The sequence below is a fragment of the Anser brachyrhynchus genome (genome assembly GCF_964034855.1).
Source record: "Anser brachyrhynchus genome assembly, chromosome: 5".
Taxonomy (NCBI): Eukaryota; Metazoa; Chordata; class Aves; order Anseriformes; family Anatidae; genus Anser; species Anser brachyrhynchus.
In genome coordinates, this window is record NC_137699.1 from 21,309,436 (window position 1) to 21,333,717 (window position 24,282).

The window sequence follows — 24,282 nt, forward strand, 5'->3', positions numbered from 1 at the left end:
CTGCCCTACCCACATCAAAGCTATGTAGTGGAAATTTAAATTGAGAGATAAATGACTTGTTTCTTGCAGTAATAGGAAGCTGTTAATAATTTGAAAAACACAAGGTTTTATTTTAAACACTTGTTACTTCAGTTTTATATGAATATATCATCTGGTTGGTATAGTTCCTCTAAGCTACTAGCTAAGCTTCTCAAACTGGAACACATTTTTTAAAGGTAGTAGAACACTGAAGCTTTTTGCAAAAGCATTTGTATAAATGGAAAAAAAATATATATATAAAAGATGGTATGGGAGAGTATTTCATACCTTAATACTTTCCTGCCATCCCTTCACAACAGTGTTTTCAGGAGATGAATGTAATGTTTGCAGAGGTAGGTCTGGCTTGCTTTTTAGTCACCCACTATGGTTTTAGCGCAAGATAAAAACCTTTAAAAAGTACAGTCTAAGTTATTTAAACAATAAACTGTAAATAATATAACTGTAATATAAACTATATATTAATATATATTAATAATATATTAATATCTAGTTATATATTAATATATATTAATGTATAAAAAGCTTATTCAATATCATTAAGAAAATGAATCAAATTTTAAGAGTCAGAGAACAATTTACAACCCCAAATCCAGCTGTTAGTGATTTTAAAAGGCGGGGGGGGGGGAGATCTGATATAAAAGCATGCTTGACCACTGTTAACTGCTGTTGGCAGTGTACTAGCTTAATCTACTAAATATTTGTGTCTCTTTATCTGATCTAGGAGACCTGCAGAATCTTTAAGGAAAAGGATCTTTACCTCTGAGCCCGGTAACACAAGCCTTCACCAGCTATGGAATTGCATCTGTCTAGGAAATATTTGCAAACAAAAAGGTACTCCTCTGTACTTTGATGCAGCATTCTGTTCTTGGTACGCGGGTAAAACAGATCACCAGTTCTGCTTTATTTTTTTTTCCCCAATAAACTATGTTTATTATGCCAATTCTAATTACCATGCAATCTAATGTTTTTAAGGCTTATATTTTCCACATCACTGGACATCACAAACATGAAAGCATTTTATACTGTCATTATACATCAATGTTTGCACTTGGGTATACATATATACAGAAATTATTCACACATCTTAACCTTGCTATTTCCTCCTTTCAAACCAACATAATTTTACTGTGAAAGCAGCTTTTTAATAAATGGTATAAGAAATACAGCAAGGCACACATTTTTAAAAACTTTTTTTCTCATTACCACCTCAAGAAGCATAAAAAAAAACAAAATGTTGTACTTAATTCCGTAGAATGTCAACAGTTCCTAATATACAACACCATGCAGTTGTTTCTTGAAGTGTTGCATAGATTAAATTTTAAAATGAAATAAATAAAATGGTATTTTGTTTAATTGTTTAATTTTTAGATGTATTGATTAAGGAGAGCTAATGACTTCTTTTTGCTGCAATCCAACAAAATTGTCACTTTAAACATAAAATAGTTTCAATAAACTTATGCATTATACACATAAATATTAAATTTGATACATAAAATAGAGGAGTACTGGCAGGTACAATTCTGAAAAGATAAACCAGACCAATCATGAAATCTGTGGAACTTCAAAACTTTAAGGAACAGAACCCAGTGGTAAGTAAGCAGTACAGGAGCATCCAATTTAGGAAGGGCAGATCATTAGAGGTAGCTTGGGAGAGGAATCCGAGAAAGCAAATGGCTTTGCTACCATACCAGATGATCACTGAAATAGGACTAGCATATGCAGCCTGATCACAAAGCCAACATGGACAAATCACATTTGGAAAGAAAATTTATCTTGGGAGTCAGTGTAATGAAAGGCAGTGATACAATGGAATTGGAGGTCATCCCAGGGTTTACAGGATGAACCTGCACCTGAATTGCAGCCAAGTTTCTAAAAGGAAACAAAAAAGTAATAGCAGGTTACAGAAAATGCAGTTTTATTTGCAAAACATAGCTCTTCCAGAACAACCATAGATACTCATTAAATGATCACATGCCAGAGCCTTTAACGCAGAAGCATACAGTAGGCAAACAATTACTTTTAACAGCCTGAGGTACAAGGTAGTGTAAAAATTGTTTTGATGTAGAAAACTCATTGATTTTTGTAAAGACTTTGTTTCTAAAGAAACAATGGAAGTCATCAAATCTGACCTTTTCCCTGGATCCTGTCCTCATCCTTACCTGCAAACTTACCTTCAGTGCACTCAAAGGTGCACCGATCAATGAAAACATAGGGGTTTTTAAAAGGCAAACAACAAAAAGATCTACCCGTCACTTAGTTTAATATTTATGTAAACATATAAAATGAGATTTCAAGAGAGAAGGAAAAGATTGTCACAGAAGTGGTCCATGAATAGAACTGTCAGTGTCATCACTGTCATTTTAAATTGTAAATAGCTATTTAGACACTTCTAGTACCAGCAATGAGTTAAATTTTCATACTATAGAATTATCCAGCTTGGAGTTTAGGGTTAAACTATTCATCAAAAAGCACAGGCTTATGATGAGGATTATGAAGAAATAACTGTCAGAATACAGCTCAAAGATTAGTGCAAAGTACATCTTGTAGGCATTTCCTAGGAGGCACTCCAGACATGCATTATGTGCCTTCCAAATTAAGCAGGAGTATCTGGATCTATCCAGTTACCTTCTCCTTTGATCTTATTTGCTGTAACTAGTGTTGTGTGTCCCCCCCCCCCCCCCCCCCCCAGTTACAGAAGAAATATACTTACAGGAAAAGAATGAAAAGCCCAACAGTTTGTTTAGAAATTAGGGAAGAACTGATGTGAATAAAGGGGAAGATCGTATCAAAATGTTTCTACAACTCTGGCAGGAGTTTTATGTATCTATAGTAAGAAAAGTCTCACTGATGGATTATGTCAGGTTTTTCAAAAAATATGTAATTCACAGATAATAAAAGATTATCTATTTATTTAATTCTTTTAAAGAAGTCAGCTACGACAGTAAGGAGCTAAAAAGTCAGAGCATTTTAAATTCTATAAAGAAACATTGTTCTATCCATCTCCCTATAAAAATTGTAAGAAAAAAAATAAGCAAAAATTTATATTACTCTTGTAGTTCCATTTTCTAAAAGTAAATTATTACATACTAGTTATTCTGTAAACCTCTATATTATTTCTCTCCTGTAATGAATAATTAACTAACAGTACTTTGCATTTCTGTATCATGCTTTATCTGTGGATCTCAAAACACTTTTCAGTGAATGAATCATGTTTCACAGGTCCCATCAATCATTATTCTCATTATTTTGCTGCTAACAAAACTGAGGCAGGGAAGGAATAAGTCATACATAACATCCATTGCTGAGCAGGAAATAAGAGCCAGGCCTTCTGAGTACCAGTCCTGAGCATCAGCCATAGAGCCATCCCTCTCTCCTGGGCTTCTCTGGGTATTGTAAGTGGCGGGACATTCTGGCCAACGTTGCAGCACTGTCAGATTTATTTTTCTTAAGCCCAAACAAAATATTTTTTTCCAAATTAAGTTAATACCTAAGTTTAAATTACAGATTCTGTACAAAAGGAAGGAAATAGCTTTTGTGACTTACTTGTAAGCACTAACAGATAACACACAGAAGTATATCATATTTTCTAGAGATGACTCCAGACACACCACATAAACCTCCTCAATGTAGTGATCTCTACATCTTGAATATGTGACTATATGTGAATATGATCACATATTGAATATGTGACTAAGAATTCCCATCCCTTTGGTGAGTCATGGGTCACAGTGACAGCAGAAGATTGCATGAGCTCATATACCGAAAGATAGTTCCTTCGAGCTGTCCCCTACTTAAGAAACAAAATCAGCCTAGTTTTATGAGCACCTCTGTTAAAGAACTCTGTGTTGGCTCATATGAGAGATGAGTCAGTGCTGACAGATATTTTTGAGCCTTCTTATGGAATTGCTATTATTTTAACACAATGGTCATTTCTTGTAGCACGCTGATAAATAATAGGATTGCAACTTACATACATTTGCAGAAATATTCTCCTATTTTACTCTCCCGTACATCCAAAGCACATACTAAAATAGTATAAAATCAAACTACACTTGAAACTATGCTTTTTTTCAGCTTTGAAATCTTAGTATGCTTTTAAGGTACACATATACTATAGATTATTTTTCTCTAAGTATTACAGCTACACATGGAATTGCACATTTAAATGAGCTTACAGCACAGGTGCTACAGGAAAAATAATGGTGTTTGCCATTTATCTTTCAAATTAAATAATGTGTTTTTAAATAGTAACTTTTTTCATAATACACTTATGGGAACAACATTTATCTGTCACATTTTAAAAGATGTATTAGTAATAAATGTAAATTACCTTTAGAAAATCAGTAATTAGCCTCATCAAAAAATAAACAATCTGCCACCAAAAAGATAATCTTTAGCATAGTTAAGTATAATAACTGTTATTTGAATAAGTTAACAAATTAGGATAGATTGCTTCTGTAATTCATTCCCCATAGCATGAGAGATGAAGTTAAAGCACCAAGCTTGCGAATGGGGGAAGGGAGCTCAGACTTGAGCGAAACCAAATCTAGCAGCTCATATATTCCTTTTTTGATGTGCCTGAGACACACTATATGTATCCTAGAGCTTTACTGCTGGGAATAATACAGTACATAATTTCCATGGAAGCAATGCTATAAGTATCTGTTAAGAAACAACGTATCTTCTTATATTTAAAAAGTGGAATGTAGTATGAAGGGCTTTGTTACCTTAAAATTATTTTTCAACACCGAGTCAAAAATTAAATTTTTGTTACGTTAAATGTTACAGTTTTAATATAATCCTATGAAATTGTTGTATACAGGCTCTGCATTCCATTGCATTGCATTGCAGGGCATGTATTAAAATCCTCTATGTCCAATCTTGGTCCTTATGCCTTGTTAACTGCATGTTGTCTCATCCCAGTCTTATGAAAAACACAGCTGGCTACCATGTAAGTAACTATGAGGCTCTGAAGATTGAGGGGAAGTTTATACAGTATTTTGAGATCCTCAGAGGAAAAGTACTTTCAATGAAGCGAAAAGATATGTTATTGTCTTCATCAGTGAAAGAATATGAACAAGAAGAAAATCACACGCAGTAAGTATTCTTCTTCAAATTAATATTATTAAATGAGTGGGGAAAAATATAAGAAAATTAATAAAACAGTAATTTAGGAAAAGTTTATGTTTACATAATCATCACTTATCAACCTCATACTTTAGTCATCATCTCAACTTCCATATACAAGCCTATGTATACACATGATCTTTTGAATGTAATCCTAGAATATATAGTATCATTTATCAGTTTTGTAATTCCCAGTTGATTTCTTTTGCTTCTCCAGTTGTTTGGATGTGTCCAGGTATTAACCTAACTGGCAATCAGCAGGTCAGGAAAGCCCATTTCAAAGCCATTCAAGAAATATCCTCGCTGCTATGACAGTTCCAAGGTAATGCACTATTCAAATAGATTTGTGTCTGAAAGACATAGTGGCAAGGTGTAGACTTTTGCTGCCATAACCTAAAGGTTTTGATAGATGTATTTATACATATGTGAATATGTGAATGGTGGGTAAAACACCAAAGTGTGCAAAAGAAAATCCCAAAGCATAATAGTATAATACAGCAAAATCAGGAAATGCTGAAGTTAAATATCCAACAGCAGCAAAGCAATCTATTTTGTATAAATAGGCTCAGATCCTCTGCTATAGCTACACAGGTTGCAATAAGTGTGTACTAGTGGTTTCAATGACGAATAATGTCCTTTTCTCCTAGTAGTATCATAGAATCATAGAATAACTTAGTTGGGAAGGGAAATTTGAATGTCATCTGGTCCAACCTACTGCTCAAAGCAAGGCTATCTTCAAAAGTAGATCAGATTATTCAAGGACACGTCCATGTTAATTTTGAAAATCTCCAAGGATGGAAATTTTAGAACTAGCCTGGGTGACCTGTTCCAGTGCTTAACCTCATGCCTTATTGGAAACTCCCTTGCTACAGCTTCTGATAAGCAGCAGCATTTGGAATTGGAGTGGCATTCAGAGTTGTCATGCTGGGTCTGGTCTACTGGATGAGTGTTTCCAAAGATCAATGGTATTACTGCACAGCTATGTTGGCTTTTGGCTCACCAAACTAGTGAGACTCAGAACAACAGCTCCATAGGATCTGATCCAGAAGTTGCTCTGTAGATCTTTTGTTGTTAAATATACAGCTTATTTTTAGACATTCATGTGACGTCAGAAACTCCAGTTCTGAACCACTCCAAAACTTTGGAAGAGATCAGAGCCAAATTTTCAACTTAGGTTCAAGCATCTTCTGTTTCAAAATGTTTACCACAAAAGAGAACCAAAGCTTTCAGTACTGCTGTGTGGCTAACACTTTCCATTTGCTTTGGTGTTTGGGTCTTTGTTCTACATTACCTTCACATTATACTCTTCACTGATGTTGCAAAGATTTCTTATTTTGGTAACCTCAACTTTTAGCCTAGTACTAATAATGGCTTACTGAACATAAGTCATGGTAAGCTGACACCAAGAGATAACATTCTCTCTCTACTTATTTTCCAGTCTGCTTAGCCATTCTTCATGGATTGTCTGTAAATATTTTAGAATTCCAACTCACTGGTCACTCAAAATCCATGTAAAACCAAAAGTTCAGATTCATCAAGCACATGTGAATACCTCATAAGGTCAGCTGTATGTGGAGAAGGGGATGAATGAGTAGAGCTGGTTTCTGGTTCCACAGCTCAGTTGATAAAGGAAGAGGAGGTGATATAGAAATATTACTTTTGAAGGATTCCCAAGTTCTGCAAAATAACAGATTTGAAGATTCCAGAAGAGAGCAGCTCCAGTCAGTGCAAAGCCAAAGGACAAGGAGCAGCTACTATTCACTGCGTTTGTTGACCAGTGGCATGTAATTCAGGATTTTAGAGGATTTTAGTGTAGTTAAAACAAATGATATAGCACTACCATAAAACACAAACCCTGGATGGTGATTCATCTCTTTTCACTGTATAAAACTGTTAATAAAAAAAAAAAGTAAAAAGCAAGAAATGAAAAAAAAAAAAGTGCAACGTGTATATTGTAAAGTACATACCTGTTTTTAGGATAATGTATATGCCTGGAGAGGTTTACATTCTATCTGTGCATATTAATGTGTCTTTCCTTATGAAGAGTCAGGAGAGTTTCCTCACAAGTAAGAGTTTTAGTGTTTTGGTGCAAAACCTCCTTATTCTGTGAATGGCTGGGCTTTAACTGAAACTCTATGGCTGAAGCCTCTTCAGAAGCAGCGACACATCCTTTGGGTTCATCGATTCCACATGATTTTCCTATAGTACTCTTCTTACTGCTAAGCTCTGGAGAATTCTTTTCCAATCCTTCAGTTTTCCAATCTGAAATCATTAAATCATCATCAGCATTTTTCAAATCATTTGATGCATTTTGTTTGTTAGGATTGGGGACATTTATATTAATGTCATCATCACATAAAAAAGATAAATGCCTATCTTCTGATGAAGTTTTAACTTTTCCTATTGACTCTAGAGTCACTTTGCCTGGTGACTCTGGAGGTATTTCAGAAATAATGTTAGAAATAGGTTGCTGCTGTTCAACTCGTGCTTCGGTAGTACCATTAGAAACAGATTGCTGCTGTTCAACACGCTCTTCTTCAGGGCAAGCTTCAAAAAAGCATTCAATATTTTCTCTCTCATCTGTGAAGTCCAGTGGCACAGGAGTGCTGCTCTTTTCCTCTATGTATTTGATTACCTCTCCACAGTCACTATCATGAGAAGAAAGTGAAAGATAAGAATAGAAGTCCCCTTTTCTTAGCTGGATGGGTCTGTGAGAGTGTTCTAACACTTTTTCCTTGATCTGTGTTAATGAAGTTGGAGCAGATGACTCACATTCAGGTTGTGACTTACTTTTCAAAGCTGTTGATGCCATGTCTATTATCTCCATCACAAAGTTATGTACTGAGCCATCTTCCAAGTTTCTTTTATCAAAAGCAGCAGATTCACAGTTACAGCATGAATCAGGACCACTGGCTGAGGACTCGTGTTCTGCTTCATTAGATTTCAAGGCTGCACAGCAATCAGTATATTTTTCAGTAGTGCTTATTCTGTGTTGCTGACCGTCAGGTAGGGATGCTTGTGTGTCTACACAGTTCGTTTCTGAGGAAGATTCAAGACAGGGTTTTTTAGCGGGAGAGTAAGCAACACCATGACAATCAGACTGAAGATGACTTTGACATTCTTTTGGAGGGTTTCTGGATCCATCTGACAACAGAGCAGTCTCCTTGCCATCCATACGTGAATCATCTGAACTGTCTGTAAATGCTTCACAGACACAACGTTCATTTTCAGCTTCTCTAACATCAAGTGATGTATGAGTTCTGGAAGTTGCTGATGTTCTCACAAGCCCTTCCTTTTGACTGCCAAGAGTATTTTCAACATTGCCATTCTCCATATCATCCACGAGCTGATCCTTCACAACCTGAGAGATATCTTTCCTCAAGTGACCCTTTGTCCCTTTTTCATGATCACGTGGTACATTCTTACTGTTGCCATTATTTTCTGATATTTTCTGTACTGAACCATTCAAAAGTGTTTCAATGCTCAATGTATCCATGGCTTTTGATGTCTCATTACTAACTTCTTTACTGTGCTGAATTTCATCACTGAGGTTACTTTTTCTCTTCTCCCTTGTCAAAGAAAATTTTGGTCTAATCCAAGTTTGGAGTTCATTTTTTATATAATCAAGTCCTGAAATTAAATTGCATTCTTCATAAATATCCTCATCAGTTGCTATACTGGAGTCATCATCTTCATCTTTGATACCTAGCTCTTCCTCAGTTAAGGTAAGGGTGGAACTTGAAAGCAAATCACTGTCATCTTCATCATCGGTACAAGCAGAAGTGCAGGAGACATTAACAATCATGCTGACATTGACATCGCTCTCATCAGCTACAGATCTATTAAGATGTTTTCTAAATGATGCATTTGAATCTGGTATTTTATTTCTATGCAGTACAATGTCTTCAGAGCAGAGAGAAAGATCCTCACTGCTGCTGAGTTCAGTGAGAGAAGCCGCTGAGTCTTCATTGACTGAGGATGCAATATCTACAGACAGCTGTCCAGTAAAAGACATTTTTTGAGAGCTACTTTGGAGTGTTATATCAGAGATGCTGCGCTTTATCTTTTGATCTAATGGACTTTGGATATTTTCTAAACGATTCAAAAGATCTAATGTCCTTTTGCTGAGCTCTCCAACAGAATCACTACTTGCACTTATGTCTCCTGAACCGTGATGACTAAAAAGATCTTCATTGCTTTTGTAGGAAGTCAGCCAGCTCTCCAAAGAGGTGCTTCGTTGAAGACCATCTCCACTTTTAAAAATACCTGAGCTGAACAAATCACCTACTACAGACAGTGATTCTAATGAAGAACTACGAGACAAAGTTGAAATCTGTCTTGTATTCTCTGTAACAGCTAATTTTCTTACTGTTTCTGCAGACTTGCAAGAACTGGGATCTGATCCTCCAGGGATACTTGCCAGACTATGGTCATGAATAAACCCATCTGGTTGTGACTCTCCAGGCTTATGTTCAGATTTACCAGGTATTTTATCAAAACAAAAGCCATGAAACAAAGCACCCTCTGTGTGTGTCTTTTCAAGTTGTGATTGTTTCATTATCACTGGTAATTTGAATTTGGAGCCTTGAAGATATGAGTAATCATAAAATGTAAACACATCACGTTTTCCTTGCAGTTCTTCTAGACAAACAGGTTTACACACGGTAACGCTGTCCAAGTCCTCATCAATTTCACTTCCACAACATCCAGAAGGTGCCAACTGGCAATCATCTGAGAGACTAACATGGTCTTCTTCATCTTGCTTTATTTTTTGTTTTATTACATCAATTATGCCATCCATTTGAGTTTCTGCATGCCCAATTTCAGGATTACTCTGAGTGCTTTCAATATCATTTAGTAAAAAAATTTCTGAATTATTTGTAGTTTCTGTATCACATTCACTCACTATCCCACTCTCACTCTCAGAATGCCTGCTTATGTTTCCACTTTGGTACATACAGTTATACGTTTTTGCCAATGTTGTCCCCCCTATTAGGTCTGGCAAGGATTTGGTAGATGAAAATGAAGAGTCTTTACTAAGACTTTTGTTTAAAATGTTAGACTGTGTTACACTGGAGAGTTTGGATGTTTTTTTCAAGAAAGGCATGTGTTTTTTTTCTGATAATTCAATATTATGAAGACTATAGACCTGATAGATGTGAGGATTTGGAGGGGAAGTGATGGTGGGACAATAAAGAGGACTTCCACGATCACTGATACTTTCGTCTTCATTCACTTCATTGTCACCACATTCTCCTGAAGCAGTTTTCTGGCTTAGATCATCCTTTTTCAGCTCCTGATCAGGATCACTTAAATCTTCATGAACACTTATCAGCTTATTACTTATGTCAGTTTCATCCCATTCTAGTGCATCTTCACTTGGACCATTTAGATCCATCAAACTGGCATCAATAACGTTCAGAGACTCCTGTAAAAAATAAATATCAGAGATTAAAAATATTTACAGCTCTACTTTAAAAGTGTTTACATTGAAATCATATAACTAAGTTAATGGGAGTAAAGTGCATTTTTGGAACAATGATCATTAATAGGCTTTTACTTTTGTCATGTATTGTGTACCATTTAAATGATCAATTAAAATGAAACCTATTAAATTCTGCATAATTTCTTATTTTTCTTTTTTTTCTTATTTGCCACTAAAATATAATACAGAAATTTGACTTTACTTTAACAGAGATTAATTGTGGTTAGTCATTTTATAACAAGCATTAACCATTCTGCAGAATCACACAGAAGTGTTCTAATAAAAACATGCTGATAGGTGTTTATTATGTTGGATATATGAGAATACCTCTTAGCCTGCTTAAGTTTAAAAGAGCTAAGATATAAATGTTTTGCTAAAGGTTTTAAAAAATGTTATAACAAACTTTTGTGCAGTCAGTCTTAAAACAACTGATCTAATGCACTGGATATCACTAGACTTGATGAATTTTTATTAGAATTTCTGTTTATTCTTTACTTGATAATAAAGGCAGTACTAATGACCAGTAAGTAACACTAATGAATGTTAATATCTTCAGCTGTAAGATCAATCAGTCTAATCAAATACTACATGAATTTCAAATATTGTCTGTGCTGACACTGTTCTCTGGGAAAGGGCTAATAAATAATTGAGCTAAACTTAGTTTGATTTTTAAGACTTCTGTAGCTTTCCAGTGGGCTATTATGGGCTCAGAACACGTAGCCTCAAGTATTGTTACTTCTAGAAACACCTGTGGGAGAGAAAGAGCACCTTGACAACTCTTCTCACTGAAATGTGATATGTCAAATGGCCAACAGCACTGACTCACCTTAAAATCCTCAAAGTAGGACAGAAGTGGTTGCTGATTTGGGGGCTTGTTCTCTGAGATCAAATTAATTTCTCTTAATTTTTCTATTTATTGAGAGCCTTCCATTTTAGGGAAGACTTTGCTTATACAGTAAGTCTTGCAATAGGACTGCTAACTAATGTGGAATTGTTTAAATTAAACTTTCTTAACAGCTGAACAGTGATCACTGTATCCAGAAAAACAAACACTTAAAAAAAAAAAAAACTTTCAACAACTATCTCTCTCGAGCTTTCTTGGAGCAAGTTTTGTTTTCCAAATACAGAACTGACTGCATGCCAAACAGCAATCTAAATCACAACAAACTTACTAAGTTACTGAAATACAAGCAGATAAAGTGAGGCTGTAGTCAAATGAACAGTTGTAAGCAACTTGGTTGCAGACTTAGATTCATAAAGACTCAGCCAAGGTTAAGTGAGCTGAGGAAGGCACGTATGTCTGACTGGAATTCTCAGCTGTGAGCTCCTTTGAAGAAGGAACTAAAGCCTACTCATCTCTTTCAAGACAAATCATAAGATAATCTCCAACAGTTCAATAGTTAGGGCACTGATTTTGGATGTGGGACAGTTTGTAAGACTGGGCATAAGAGAGATGAACCAGGTTCCCAGTCTTCTAAGAGAAGCTGTTCTGAAAAGAAGCCTACTTATGCTATTTCATTTTGCATTAAACAACTAAAAATTAATTGGGTCACAGACAGATGAGGAGAGTTTTAACCCACAGTGCAGTGTTCAACACATTTTACTGGCAAGAGGCATAAATAGCTCCAAATCCACCCTTCAGTGTCTATATAATTACGGATATTGGTGGCACTATTTCTGTGGAAGACACAAGGGTATCCTAATGCTGTATGTCCAGACTAAAACACTCAAATGGCATAAGGAAAAGAATGATTTGCTCCAAACAGGCTATGCACCATTCAGCAGAGTGATATGATAATTAACATATTTGATAAAATGAGACCTTCATTTAAGATAAATCTGTATCCTCATACTCCTTCAAGCTTTGTTGTAAGGTAGGTCCTTGTGCAGTGCAGCTGCATTAAGATATCACAAATAACTGTGGGCAGAAATTCGTGTGCCAAGGAAATGTTCCCTCCTTGGCAGGTTAGAAGGTTTTTTGGGATTCTGAAAATCAGTCATGTCTAATGTTGAAAGCTCTTTGTGGATCTACATACTCCAAAACTTTTACGGAATAAGTTCATTAGAGTCCTTTCTTTTCTTTCTTTTTTTTTTTCCTTCCCTCTGAGATATTGACTAGGGGTAGCTTAGGTTTTAAACTCTATGAAAAAACAAAACAAACAAAAAAAAACAATATTTGTTAGACAACCAAGGCTATCAGAGCAGTGCTGTACATTGCAGTGTTCAGCAGTCCATGTTTGGATTTGCCAGTTTACCATGTTTTCATCCCCTTACCAACCTGCACCTAAAAAAATGGTGCAAGAGAATGATGATAATTAGATTTAGTTAGTTTGAAAGCCTGTTAGATTAAACACGAAACCAGCTAAAATAACTCATTTTCACTGTGGTATGTTTTACGACTCTGTCGCACTTAGCATTAGGAAGATATTGCTGTGAAAAGCTTCCTAAACTGCACAATTTTACTGTTTTAAGCTTCTGCCAGCTGCAGAAAGAATTCCCGAAGGCAGGAAATCAGCAGCAGGTTCCAAGGATTTTATGTTCCATAGAATCTGATTTTGTTTTTCAAAAACAAAACATTTGATCCTTATTGGTCAGGAAGATAACCTTCCCCCTGTAAATCAGCACTTGGCTGCCTTGTTTGTTCTGCAGGTCAGATGGACTGAAACAATAAAACATGTAGAGTTGTGACCTCACCCCATTCATCTTCACTGAGTACTTCTTACTTCAAAGCCTAGTTTTTATCCTTCAAATGCACATGCTTTTCTGAGGTCTGGTGTATATTCAGAAGTTTTACAGACAGCTATGATGATAGAGAATTTAATTATTTTTTTTCTTATTGTCAAAGTTATTGTCACTTCCAAAGGCTTTTATGTAGACATGGTCATTTTACCAGCACAGCTTTCTCTGTCCAAGGAATTGCCTGAATTGATATCAGTAAATTACTACCTTTCTTATAAGCATCATGTTCCCTGAAGAGACCTACCAGTACAACTTTAGTGGTTATCAGCTATGTTGGCAGCCCTTACCAAATATAGAACAAGTTTTAACTTTGTCTGAAACAGACCACCCAGCCTATGTCACACAAACATCTTGTATTTGGCATTTTTAGCAGAGGTATACATTTTTCCCTTTCTTTTTTACAATATTTAGCAAGCTGCTCAAACAAGAAAGAGCGTTCAGACATTGCAGTGACTGTTGGAGAGAGCAGCACCAGCCAGGCTTTTGAATAAAGCTCTGGCTTGAAAAATGGAAGGTGGTGTCACTCCAGCCTATGTTTGCACTGACAGCAGTACCAAACTCTATGGACAACTGTTATCACATCAGATGTCTCCCTGTCAGGCTACTCAGAGCATAGGTAAGATGATGGAGGACTAGAGTTATCACAATAGTAATATATGTGTGGGTGTGGGTGTTTGTGTTTATACACACACACACACTTGCACATACATAAATGATGTTTCTAAATTCCCAAATGCACTAAGGAAATTTAGTGCAATCAGTTAGACATGATGGTATCCAAAGAAAGCTCATCCTGCCAAACTGAATTGTACCTTTGGTTAAATTTGGTCTCTGAGTGTTCTGCCATGGACTTCAGCAAGCATGTGTGTGTGTATATGCACACGTATAACGTCTTTCTAACAATAGCTATCTCCATATAGTAAACTTTATCATATTAAAGTCACTAAACACAACTACTTCTAGAGTCAATGGCAATGGCCACATGGTTCAGAGTAAGAGGATGTAAAAAGATTTGACCAAGCAAGCAAAAAATAACAATGTAATAACAACGAGAAGCACAGTATTATGTATATTCCTGTTTTTATCACTAGATAAACAACACTTAAGAAGTATTTATTGCTACCCAAAATGTTTCTAATGTAATTAAAACAAGAACAAATTAAATTAAAGACTCGAAAAAGTTAAAAGTAGAATTAATTCTACTGTATTTAAAGTGTTGCTTTAAGGAGTCTGGCTGTTTCCACTTTGAACACTGAACTACTTTGCTTAGGGCAGTAGTCCCATTTCAGTGGGATAACTCATGTGAGCAAAGTTAAGTGTGCACTTAAATGCTTGTAGGGCAGATATCTAGTAGTTACAGAGTTAATCTGCCGAAGATGTTAATGGGAACAAATAAAATTATTGTCATATAAAGATATTTCATCAATCACAGTGCTCTTTAAGAAAAAGTCTTAAAATGCATTTTTTTTCCATTTGTTTCTTTTTTAAAACACAGATAGTTTTGCTTTTTCTGCAGCAAATTTTATTAAACAATGATTCTCTGTTTCGGCCTCATTTGCATGTGCTACTCCAGTACAGATACTTTGTGTTGGTGAAAAAGGCCTGTAATGTAACCCCTACGTACCATTATATATTTTTAAAGGAATTAACATGAAAAAAAAAAAAGAGCTTTTAGAATAATAAATACAAACTCTGTTCCTCCCTCCCCTGCAACATATCCTTCAGTTGCTGTGGACAAATTATCCAAACTCAACTGCACTTAGGGGCCAGGGGAAAATGAAAGAGAAAGAAAGAAAACCATCCCCCATCTCCAGGAATGTGTGCACACTGAAGGAAGACAAACATGATTTTGTCTTTTGAAAAACGCAAGCATGCCAAGTACTTCTGCTGAGGGAAACATATGTACAGTACCCACTTCACTTCTGCTTCACTTAAGTTCATTTTCTAAATGGGGTTCCCTATATTATAGCCAACAAGAAAACTGTCCCCGTTTCCCAACACCAATATTTTAATATGCATCAATATATGCATAATATGCAATGTGCATTATACTGAAGTGACCTGCACATTACAATATGGCCTCAAAATATACAGAAGCAGTTTGCTTTACTACAGATCACTAGAGAAACCAGTATATTTATTAAGACCACTATAGAAACTAATCGTTAACATACATACTTGTTATAACTACAATTGAAATAAGATGATACGTGTTTCTTTGCTGAGAAAATAAGAATACAAATCTGTGTTTTTACTTCCTCGTGCTTCATTCTACAATTATCATTGCCTCCCTCAATGAAATAATATACTAAATTCTGCACATGCAGATCTTGTCTTTTCCTGTTGGGCATTACGGGTGCTTACAGGTATTTCCAGGGTCCTATGTGTGTGGTTGTGTGTACAGATTGCTGTACAACAGGAAGGACACTGACATCACCTCTGCTCTCTGCTATGACAGGTGCCACCTGCAAGGGTCTCAGCACAGGCCGGGTCTTACGGGAGCAAGAGATTCCACTGATGATCACTGTCTCCATGATGAAATTGGATTTCTCTTATAGTGCTCTGAAATAAAAGTCTAGAGGTTTGCCTTGTCATATACATCATGATACAGGTTTTGTGAGCGCATCTTCTAACCAACAGATTGAGTAATTTCAGTGACATTTTAACAAGATGCTCATCTGTAATCTAGAAGACCCTACTAGTAGTAGAAGTGTTTTAAAAAGTCAGAGAAACTAGCCATGCTGCTGCTCTTTCAGTGTCTCTTGACCACGTTAGTTAACACTCTGAGGTCGCTCATTCCTGCACAAGTCCTACAACGGTCTTCTAGCTTTCTTGATAAGCTCCCCATAGCACCAGATGGCCGAAAGGAGTGAAGGGCTCCAGGCCCTCCACTACTCCCCAGTCAGTGCAGAAGAGCCAGGCTGGAACAGAAGGTGAGCCGTGCCAGCAGAAGGCCCACAGGGACTCACTTCTTTCACAGACCTATGCAAAAGCAGGGACTCAAGACATTTAGTCCCTGTGCTGTGCTCAGAGTATCACCGCTACCACACCACACTTCATTCATCTCGCAGACTCTGTGGAAGCAGAGGCCTCCATTTTTGCTACTGCATCCTCATGTGGCTTTTTAACATCTCCAGTTCTCATTTGCTCAAGAACGCTTTCAATGTTACCAGGGAGCAGAAGAACATCTGTAACATTTGTATGTTGAATCATACTGTCATCCAAATAGGTTTACAATCTCAGACCTATATTCCAAGCTGTGTATTTGTGTTTTGTTTTTTTTTTTCTCCACTTTTTGTGTGTGTGTGTGATGAGAAAGCCTAGCTACATGGCATATTTTACTGGCTGTTGTTTTTGCTGCTTTGTAGTTTTCTTTTCATCTGTCAAGAGGTTACATGACAGGATTTTTCACCCTTGAATGTCATTTTGGTCTCACCTCTACTTCAGAAGAATATGTGATTTTCTTTGTGCAAGAATCCAACACAAGCGCTTTATGAAACTCTTAGAAAAACGTTCCTAGTTTGACCCAAACCCAAAATGTTGTCATGCATACCTAGTTTAGTAAAGAGCAAATCCTGGCACTCTACCTCAAACACATGCCCATGCAAGTTTACCGGTAGAGTTCATCCATGCCAAGTCTCAGAATTTGGCCCAATCAAAGATTGGTCTTTATGGTTAAGACAAAAAAATATATAAAAAAATAAAACCACACACCAGAAATAGGAAATCTGAGGAACTGACGATGCTTAAACAGGCTTAACTATTGCTTGTCTACACATCAGAATTTCAGCACATTTTTTCACTGTGCATTTTCACTGCGCCCTTATTCACAGCAAAACAGTTACCTTCTGCACTCAGATCACAGAATCATAGAATGGTTCTCTGGGCAACCTGTTCCAGTGCCTCACCACCCTCACAGAATTTCTTTCTTGCATCTAATCTAAACCTACGCTCTTTCAGTTTAAAGCCATTCCCTCTTGTGCTATCACTACACCCCCTGACAAAGAGTCCCTCCCCAGCTCTCCTGTAGCTCCCTTTAAGCACTGGAAGGCCACTATAAGGTCTCCCCAGAGCCTTCTCTTCTCCAGGGTGAACAACCCCAACTCCATCAGCCTGTCTTCGTAGGAGAGGTGCCCAAGCCAATGAACAAAGCTGTGCTGGCAAAGTTACATTGGCATAATAAAATTATTATTGTTTTGGCTTTGTCATAGTTCAGAGGTCTGCATAATGGCTAAAGATATTTTCAATTTAATAGCATTTACAGTGCAACTGGTATTCCTTTAATGGTGTACTACTCTCAGTTAAACCAGAACAACACAGTGGATGCTATGAAAGCACTCAGTAGACACAGTAGTAATCCTCCACCTGCAATGGGCACATCAGGACACCTGAAATCACAGAGTTTTTAAGAGCTTTGTTTCAGCAGAAATAAATGTTTGTGAGAAACACTAAAGAGTGAGAATCACCATAGAAACAGATAGATATAAGGTACAAAAGGACAGGACATAAGCCCCTGGGAGCTTGACCTTAGGAGAAACCTAGAAAGAAAGTTTTTTCACTGAGAGCTGGAGAAGAGAGGCTGAATTTCTGAATAAAAATTCTTTCCGTATACAGGAAAGAGAGACTTTATCTATTATTTATGAATAAAAGAACTGCATGATGGATATCTGGGTCTCCCATCAGTTTATCCTCTTCCCGAAGCAGTTAAGAGACTACCAAATTTAGCCTAATTCATATCATCAAAGACAACTGACTCTTTATTTTCCCCTATGTAAATTTTCAACAGGATTTCTTTGTAATCTCAGTTCAGGTACTTCTTGATTTCACTGATACACCATCTGTAAACTTGGGATATTGACTGGAGAGGAGTCAATAAGCAAGTATGGTGAAGTCAGAGGCTTGCAGAATGCTGCATATTACAAGTTCTTCCACAGTGTGCCTACCTATGGATTTCCAGGCATTAAGTTAAACCCTGCTGCTGTCAATAAGTGGCAGAGAATAAGCACCTCGAGACTACAACAACACTACTGCTCCTTGCCATTGCATAGCCTCTGTCTAGAAAGAGCTGTTTTTCAGATGTTGCAGAATAGAAATACTGGCCTTACTTCCAGGTATAAGAGGTCCCTAGGCAGAACTTTTTCACTAAAATCATCTCACCCTTGAACTTCCAGATTTTTTACTCTCGTCTCTATCACTGGTAAGTGTCTGTTTTTTATAGTCGTCTCTGTACATGACAGATGCCAACACAGCCCTGGAGTTGGCTGGAAAAACCAAAAGGATTGGAAATTTCAATCTAATCTAGGATGTTGAATGGATTCTGGGCAATATGTGAAGTACCAGTGTTATACATATATTTTGATGTCGTCACTTGAGAAATGATTTAATACAAGCATACTTTATAGAAATTCACTTAGAAGATGACAAAGTAAAGGACAACTATTTCTTGTTAGGGTGAGAGGTTTATAATTGCCTGCCTTAGTTTGGCTGAGTACAAAATTACAATGGGGAGTATTTCATTACTACAAAAATACTATTGTCATTCTTCAACATTCTTCTATTACAGTAAAGTTTATTCTAAATGTTTTATAGTTTAAACTTGGGCTCAAACTGGAACATGAACTGAAGATTTAAATCTATCTGCATTTCTTATTTTCAGCGGTGTTGAGTTACAAAGTCCAATGAGCGCTCTCTACAAAGCAGTGTAATAACTGAGGGGCATGGAGCTATTAGTATTAATGTTATCAGCATAAATGTTGTTAACATACAACTTTACAGTATTTGTCTTAACACTAAAGCAATATTCCTCCCCACTTTTAGAAATAAAAAATTATTTTTAAGACCAAGCGTCTTCCTGCTTTGTTCAGTAAACCTGCTGGATGAGTTGTGACTCCGTAAGTTTAGGAACTCATTTATTATTTTGCTACATCAGACACTGCATTTATTCACACAGTGCATCTCTAAACCTAGCTTTCATTAGAGCTGTGGGGAGGCCCAGTCTTTCTCCCTTCTCTGGAGAAGGTGAAGCTCAAGAAGATAATTAACCATGAAACAATGAGGAGGCTTGCTGGGTAAGCACTAGTGTGAAAACAGTTACTCCTCACAAAAGAGGGGAAATTAGCTGGCTGGATAAAAAAGGAAGTGTCAGACTGGAAGACTGAAAGGACTGCCAGCATAAGTAGATAGCTCTATGCATCATTAATGCAATTTTTTTAACACTTAAACTTCACCGCTTTCTAAATTTAAATGCATTTAAATGTTATGTGTTAGGGGAGATTAATATGACATTTTAAAATAATTTCTCTTAAACTTTTCATTTTCACTTTTCACCAGTTTTAGTCACCCTTCCCACATATGAAAAAAATCACCAGCCTCTCAGCATTGTATTCTTGTTTACAAAGCTAATGTAAACAGAGCATTCTAAAAAGATTCAATTTGCTCATTGTATTTTACAAGCACATTATTTTACATTAAAACAGATATTTTTGAGAACAGAAAGTTTGTTTTGATTTTACTGTTTCACACAGTAAAGACTTATGATGTGCGTTTCCTTTCAAAACTTCCTTCTACTCGAACAGTGTTCCCTGAAGCAGCCACATTTTTGGCAGAAATTCAGTTATATGCTATGCCAAAAGAAATAGAATAAACAAACACTGCTTAATGCAGCTGGCTAGGTAATTTACATATTACTGCACACCAAACACGAAGACCTGAATATGGATTAGAGCTACAATGATGACACAAATACCTTATATGTAAAAAGAAATAAAATTCAGATCATCTTTGCTGATGATTTACATCTTATTATTTAATGTATCTTATATTACCTCAGACACATAAATGTATGTCCATATTTAAATATTACATAGATGTGTGAATTATATTTTCTGTGTATTTTACAGAAAAATGTACTAGAGATCTCTTGAAAAGCTGTTACATGGGTACATTTTTCAAAGTTTTCTTCTGGTGAAAGCAGCCTGTTAAACGACTACATCCCAGTTTTTGGAAATACTAAAACAAACAAACAAACAAAACACAAGCACAATGAAAACCCTGTAGGCATTTCTTGAAACTGCTGTGCTATACATGAAAATATTGCACAGGTAGGCCTCCAAACCTGCAATTCATGTTCTTTCACAAGGCATCTGCCATTTTGGGTAAGATCAACAGTCCATTCAGCTGAGTTTATCTCCTACAGTGGTCAATAATGGATGTTTAAGGATTTTTGTTTGTTTGTTTGTTTTAAAGGAACAGAATAGTATAGAAGCTGCTATGCAAAATTTGAAAAGTCAGACTGTGGGGACTTTCAGAGTAGGAATTTAATAAGCATTAATTGACTTCTCCATTAATTTGTCTAATTACTTACTGAACTCATTTTGATTTTTGTTATCCACAGCATCATGTAAGAACAAGTTTCACATTTTCATTACACACTGCATAAAAATAGTATTTCTTTTTGATTGTTTTAAATCTCCTGCCTGATAATTTCATTAGGTACCAAGCATTTCTCATGTTAAGAGAAAGAGTGAATAGTTGTACTTTGTTTATTTTCATGCACTTTTTTTTTTATTGTATCCCTTTCTGCTTACAGCTTATGCACCTCCTATAACATCCTATAATAATGAACAAGGAAACATTGATTAGTCATATACTTTCTGAAGATCCTGAAAATACATTTCCATAATGGTTGGAGGATTGGGGCCCTATTATCCAATACCGAAGACCCCTGTAGGATGGAAATAACTTCTGTACAACCTGTTAGAAAATGAGGCTTCTTCCCCTCTTTCTAAAAATTATTTTTCTTGAGAACTCTTGAAACAAAGCATCAGAAAATTATCTTCAATCACACTCACGAACCATTCCTGGCAGAACTAGGGTCATTAGAGTTGCAATGCTCCAAGTCATTAAATTAATTCAATAATCACTACTTTGAGACTTTTGTATTTTTCTTAAGTCTAATTTTTTAAACAATGCAGGCCTGAGTCATGATCTTACAATTAGTGAATATTAGGCACCTGAATAAAATAGTGACTTCATCCTGTAATCTGAACACAGTACAATGCAAAGAGTCACTATCGGCTTGGCACTTTTTTATATCTGGCCCTATACTTAAATGCCTAAATAGGAACTGAGTTCTTCTGAAATGTGACCTCTACCATTGAAAATAAAAAACTAAATATTTTTCTTCTTTCATTTTAATGAGTTATTTTTGCCATTTAAACAGCGTATGATAGTTCTTTCACTATCTGCATATGCTGGAAACATCAGCTTCCCAGCTTCTGAATATTACATATTTTGCTACTAAAATCAATAATTCCTGAGAATTCACTTGAAGATTTTATGCATCTTACATTTCAAATGAACATGTTTCTGGAACAGGGAATGTCTTACTATCAGAGCTGTGGCAAGAGCTTCGCTCACACTCTTTCAACCATTATTTAATGTGTAATACAGAAAAAAAGACAAATAGATTTACACCTGATTGGTAGAATACATGCCACCACGACATAAAGACCTAAGCCTGCTACTGTGATGTTGACTTTTCCCATTAGGGAGTTAGAAAGCTCACATTTCTAGGTTTTATAGAATTTAATTCCGCTGTCCTAAAATTTGAATTTTTGTAATTACTTGATGAATATATATATATATATATATATAAAATTGTGGCAAGTGGATTTACAAATATTATCTATAAATGCAAAGAAATTAAGAATGTTGAGAATTCATGTAAGAATGCACCATCAATGAGGATCAAATGCCATTACCCATGGGAGATATGGTACTTTCCATGAACATATGTTGAATTACAAAGCCAAACGATAAATTGGCATTTTAGATGGCCTCACTGCCATTCTGAATCTCTGAGGGCTTGTAAACACCAAACGCTTAACAAAAAAAAAAAAATCAGATTAGAGAGGAAGTGTTCCCAACTTTCTACCATCTATGAAATTCTCTCACCCAACTCAAAAACACCACCAGACAAACACAGTCACCGATAGATCACTGAGAAACAGAAGAATCTTCTGGCCACACGGATGAACACAGAAGCTTCATATATTCCCAAAGGAAAACATTCCCAGCTTCTCACTGGATAACACAGCACCGCTGATCAGCCTTGAAAGTTCCTGAGACACAGCAGTTTAAGGTGTTTAACTAACTTTAAACTACATTAATTTCCTCTCCTTCTGAAATCACATTTGAACAGATTAAAACTGTATTAACCAGAGAAGGAACACACACCAAAAAAAAATCCAAAGAAGTAATTCTTTTTAAAAATAAAAAGAAATATATACAAAATTTTGTGGCACTGTGCCAGTGCATTTACATAGCTCTTCTAACATAATAGAGAAAAAAATAATTCAAAGTATATGTGATTTAAAGAGAAGACTTGACAATCACTGAAGGAGATTGCTCATAGGATGCTACTAAAAACATTAGTCCAGAGGCATTATTTTTTACCCAGTTCAGCCACTATGCTTAGAGCCAATTATAATACCAGGACCTTAGTCCTGTAACACTGTGACTGTGACGTTTTCTGCCTTGAATACCTGAAGTCAGTTTTTCACTGTAGTATGAGCTGTGATTAGTGGTTATACATACATATATATAAAATATATATATATATATGATCAAATAACTATGTTTGGTTTAAAAATCATATATAGCGATACATAATTTATTTTTCTTTTTGCAGCCTTTTTGTTTAAAACCATGATCAGCCACTATGAAGCATTCCCAGTCTTATAAAGAAACCTATTGGGGAAAAAAAAAAAAAAAAAAAAAAAGTAAATTTCATATCCTGCACAGAAATGTTGTGTGCTTCATCAAAAGAAAAAAAAAATCAAAGGGTACTTGGGGTAATTAAGTATTGCAGCAACTGATTTTCTCATTAAAATACCCTTTACTTCTAATGTAATTTCATTTATCTTCCTGTGCTCACACCTACAAGAACAAAAAAAGTAACTTTCACCTTTCACGTTACAAAGTTTGTTGGGTACCCCGGAGAGGACAAAGAAACTAAAGGTGCCTGCAGAATTAGCAAGGACTCATGGAAGAGAAACATGCATCCCAGGGAAGTATTTTCAATTAGTTGAGGTGGACAGTGATCAAGACCTGCTACTATAGGATGGTGGTTGAGCAAGCTGCAAGAGATATTCTTGTAGGTTTCAGTATACTGGAAACTACAAACTCATACCTAATCAACAGCATCATTAGTCTGGAAATTTCAATGCAGAGAAAAGAATTGGAAAAGCAATAATGCTGAACTACTTTTTTCTGCTTTAGGAGGTTAACCTCACAAAGGAAGTATAAAGTAGACTGGAAGAGGCTCCACAGAAAAGCCTATTCCTAGCATTATCCATACAGAAACTGCTACACGTGAAGGCTTTCCTTCCAGTACTCCCTTTTCATTAATTGATAAGAACAAAGAACATGCAAGCAGCAAGGTAGAATTGGTGAATACATTTTCTCCCAAGACTAGATGTTCAACCTACTCTTAAATCATCTGAGACTCACGAGAAAGTTAGGAATATGTACCTTTATTTTCCATACTCTCCAGTGGGAAAGCTCAAGCGCACAGTGGCTTGACAGAGACCGTGAAATAGGGGTGCCTTAGTCTCTGGTCCCTGGATTAACCATCAGTCTGTTCTTGCCTAACCACACCTACAACTAAAGAGTCCCATAACATAATTAAAATTAGAGCAACAGCTAAAAGACTGATTCAGTGGCAATGAGCTCAAATGATCACCTCTGAGGGTTTGCTCTCTCTTGATGAGAGAACACCTTGATGAGTTGACTGGAGTTTGGATTGGTAATGTCACATGGAGTATTCCGCCTCTGGGTGGTTGCCCAAAATGGTTAGTTGTGACAGAAAATTTTACATTCACTGAGGATGG

The 24,282-nt window shown here is 36.1% G+C and overlaps 1 protein-coding gene across 12 annotated transcripts in view; it reads right to left on the minus strand.

The window, feature by feature from the left end:
* Positions 1-938: 938 nt before the first annotated feature.
* AKAP6 (A-kinase anchoring protein 6) overlaps positions 939-24,282 on the minus strand; it is a 294,771-nt gene continuing 271,427 nt past the window's right edge. For 11 of the 12 annotated variants that reach the window (XM_080592636.1, XM_080592641.1, XM_080592637.1 and 8 more), the window contains 2 exons: positions 7,134-10,594; positions 939-1,908 (listed from right to left, as the gene is read on the minus strand). In XM_080592636.1, the coding sequence (XP_080448762.1) occupies positions 7,175-10,594 (3,420 nt within the window). In that variant the 3' untranslated portion in view covers positions 939-1,908; positions 7,134-7,174. The remainder of the gene's footprint in view (positions 1,909-7,133; positions 10,595-24,282) is intronic. The other variant, XM_080592631.1, reaches the window with a different exon arrangement.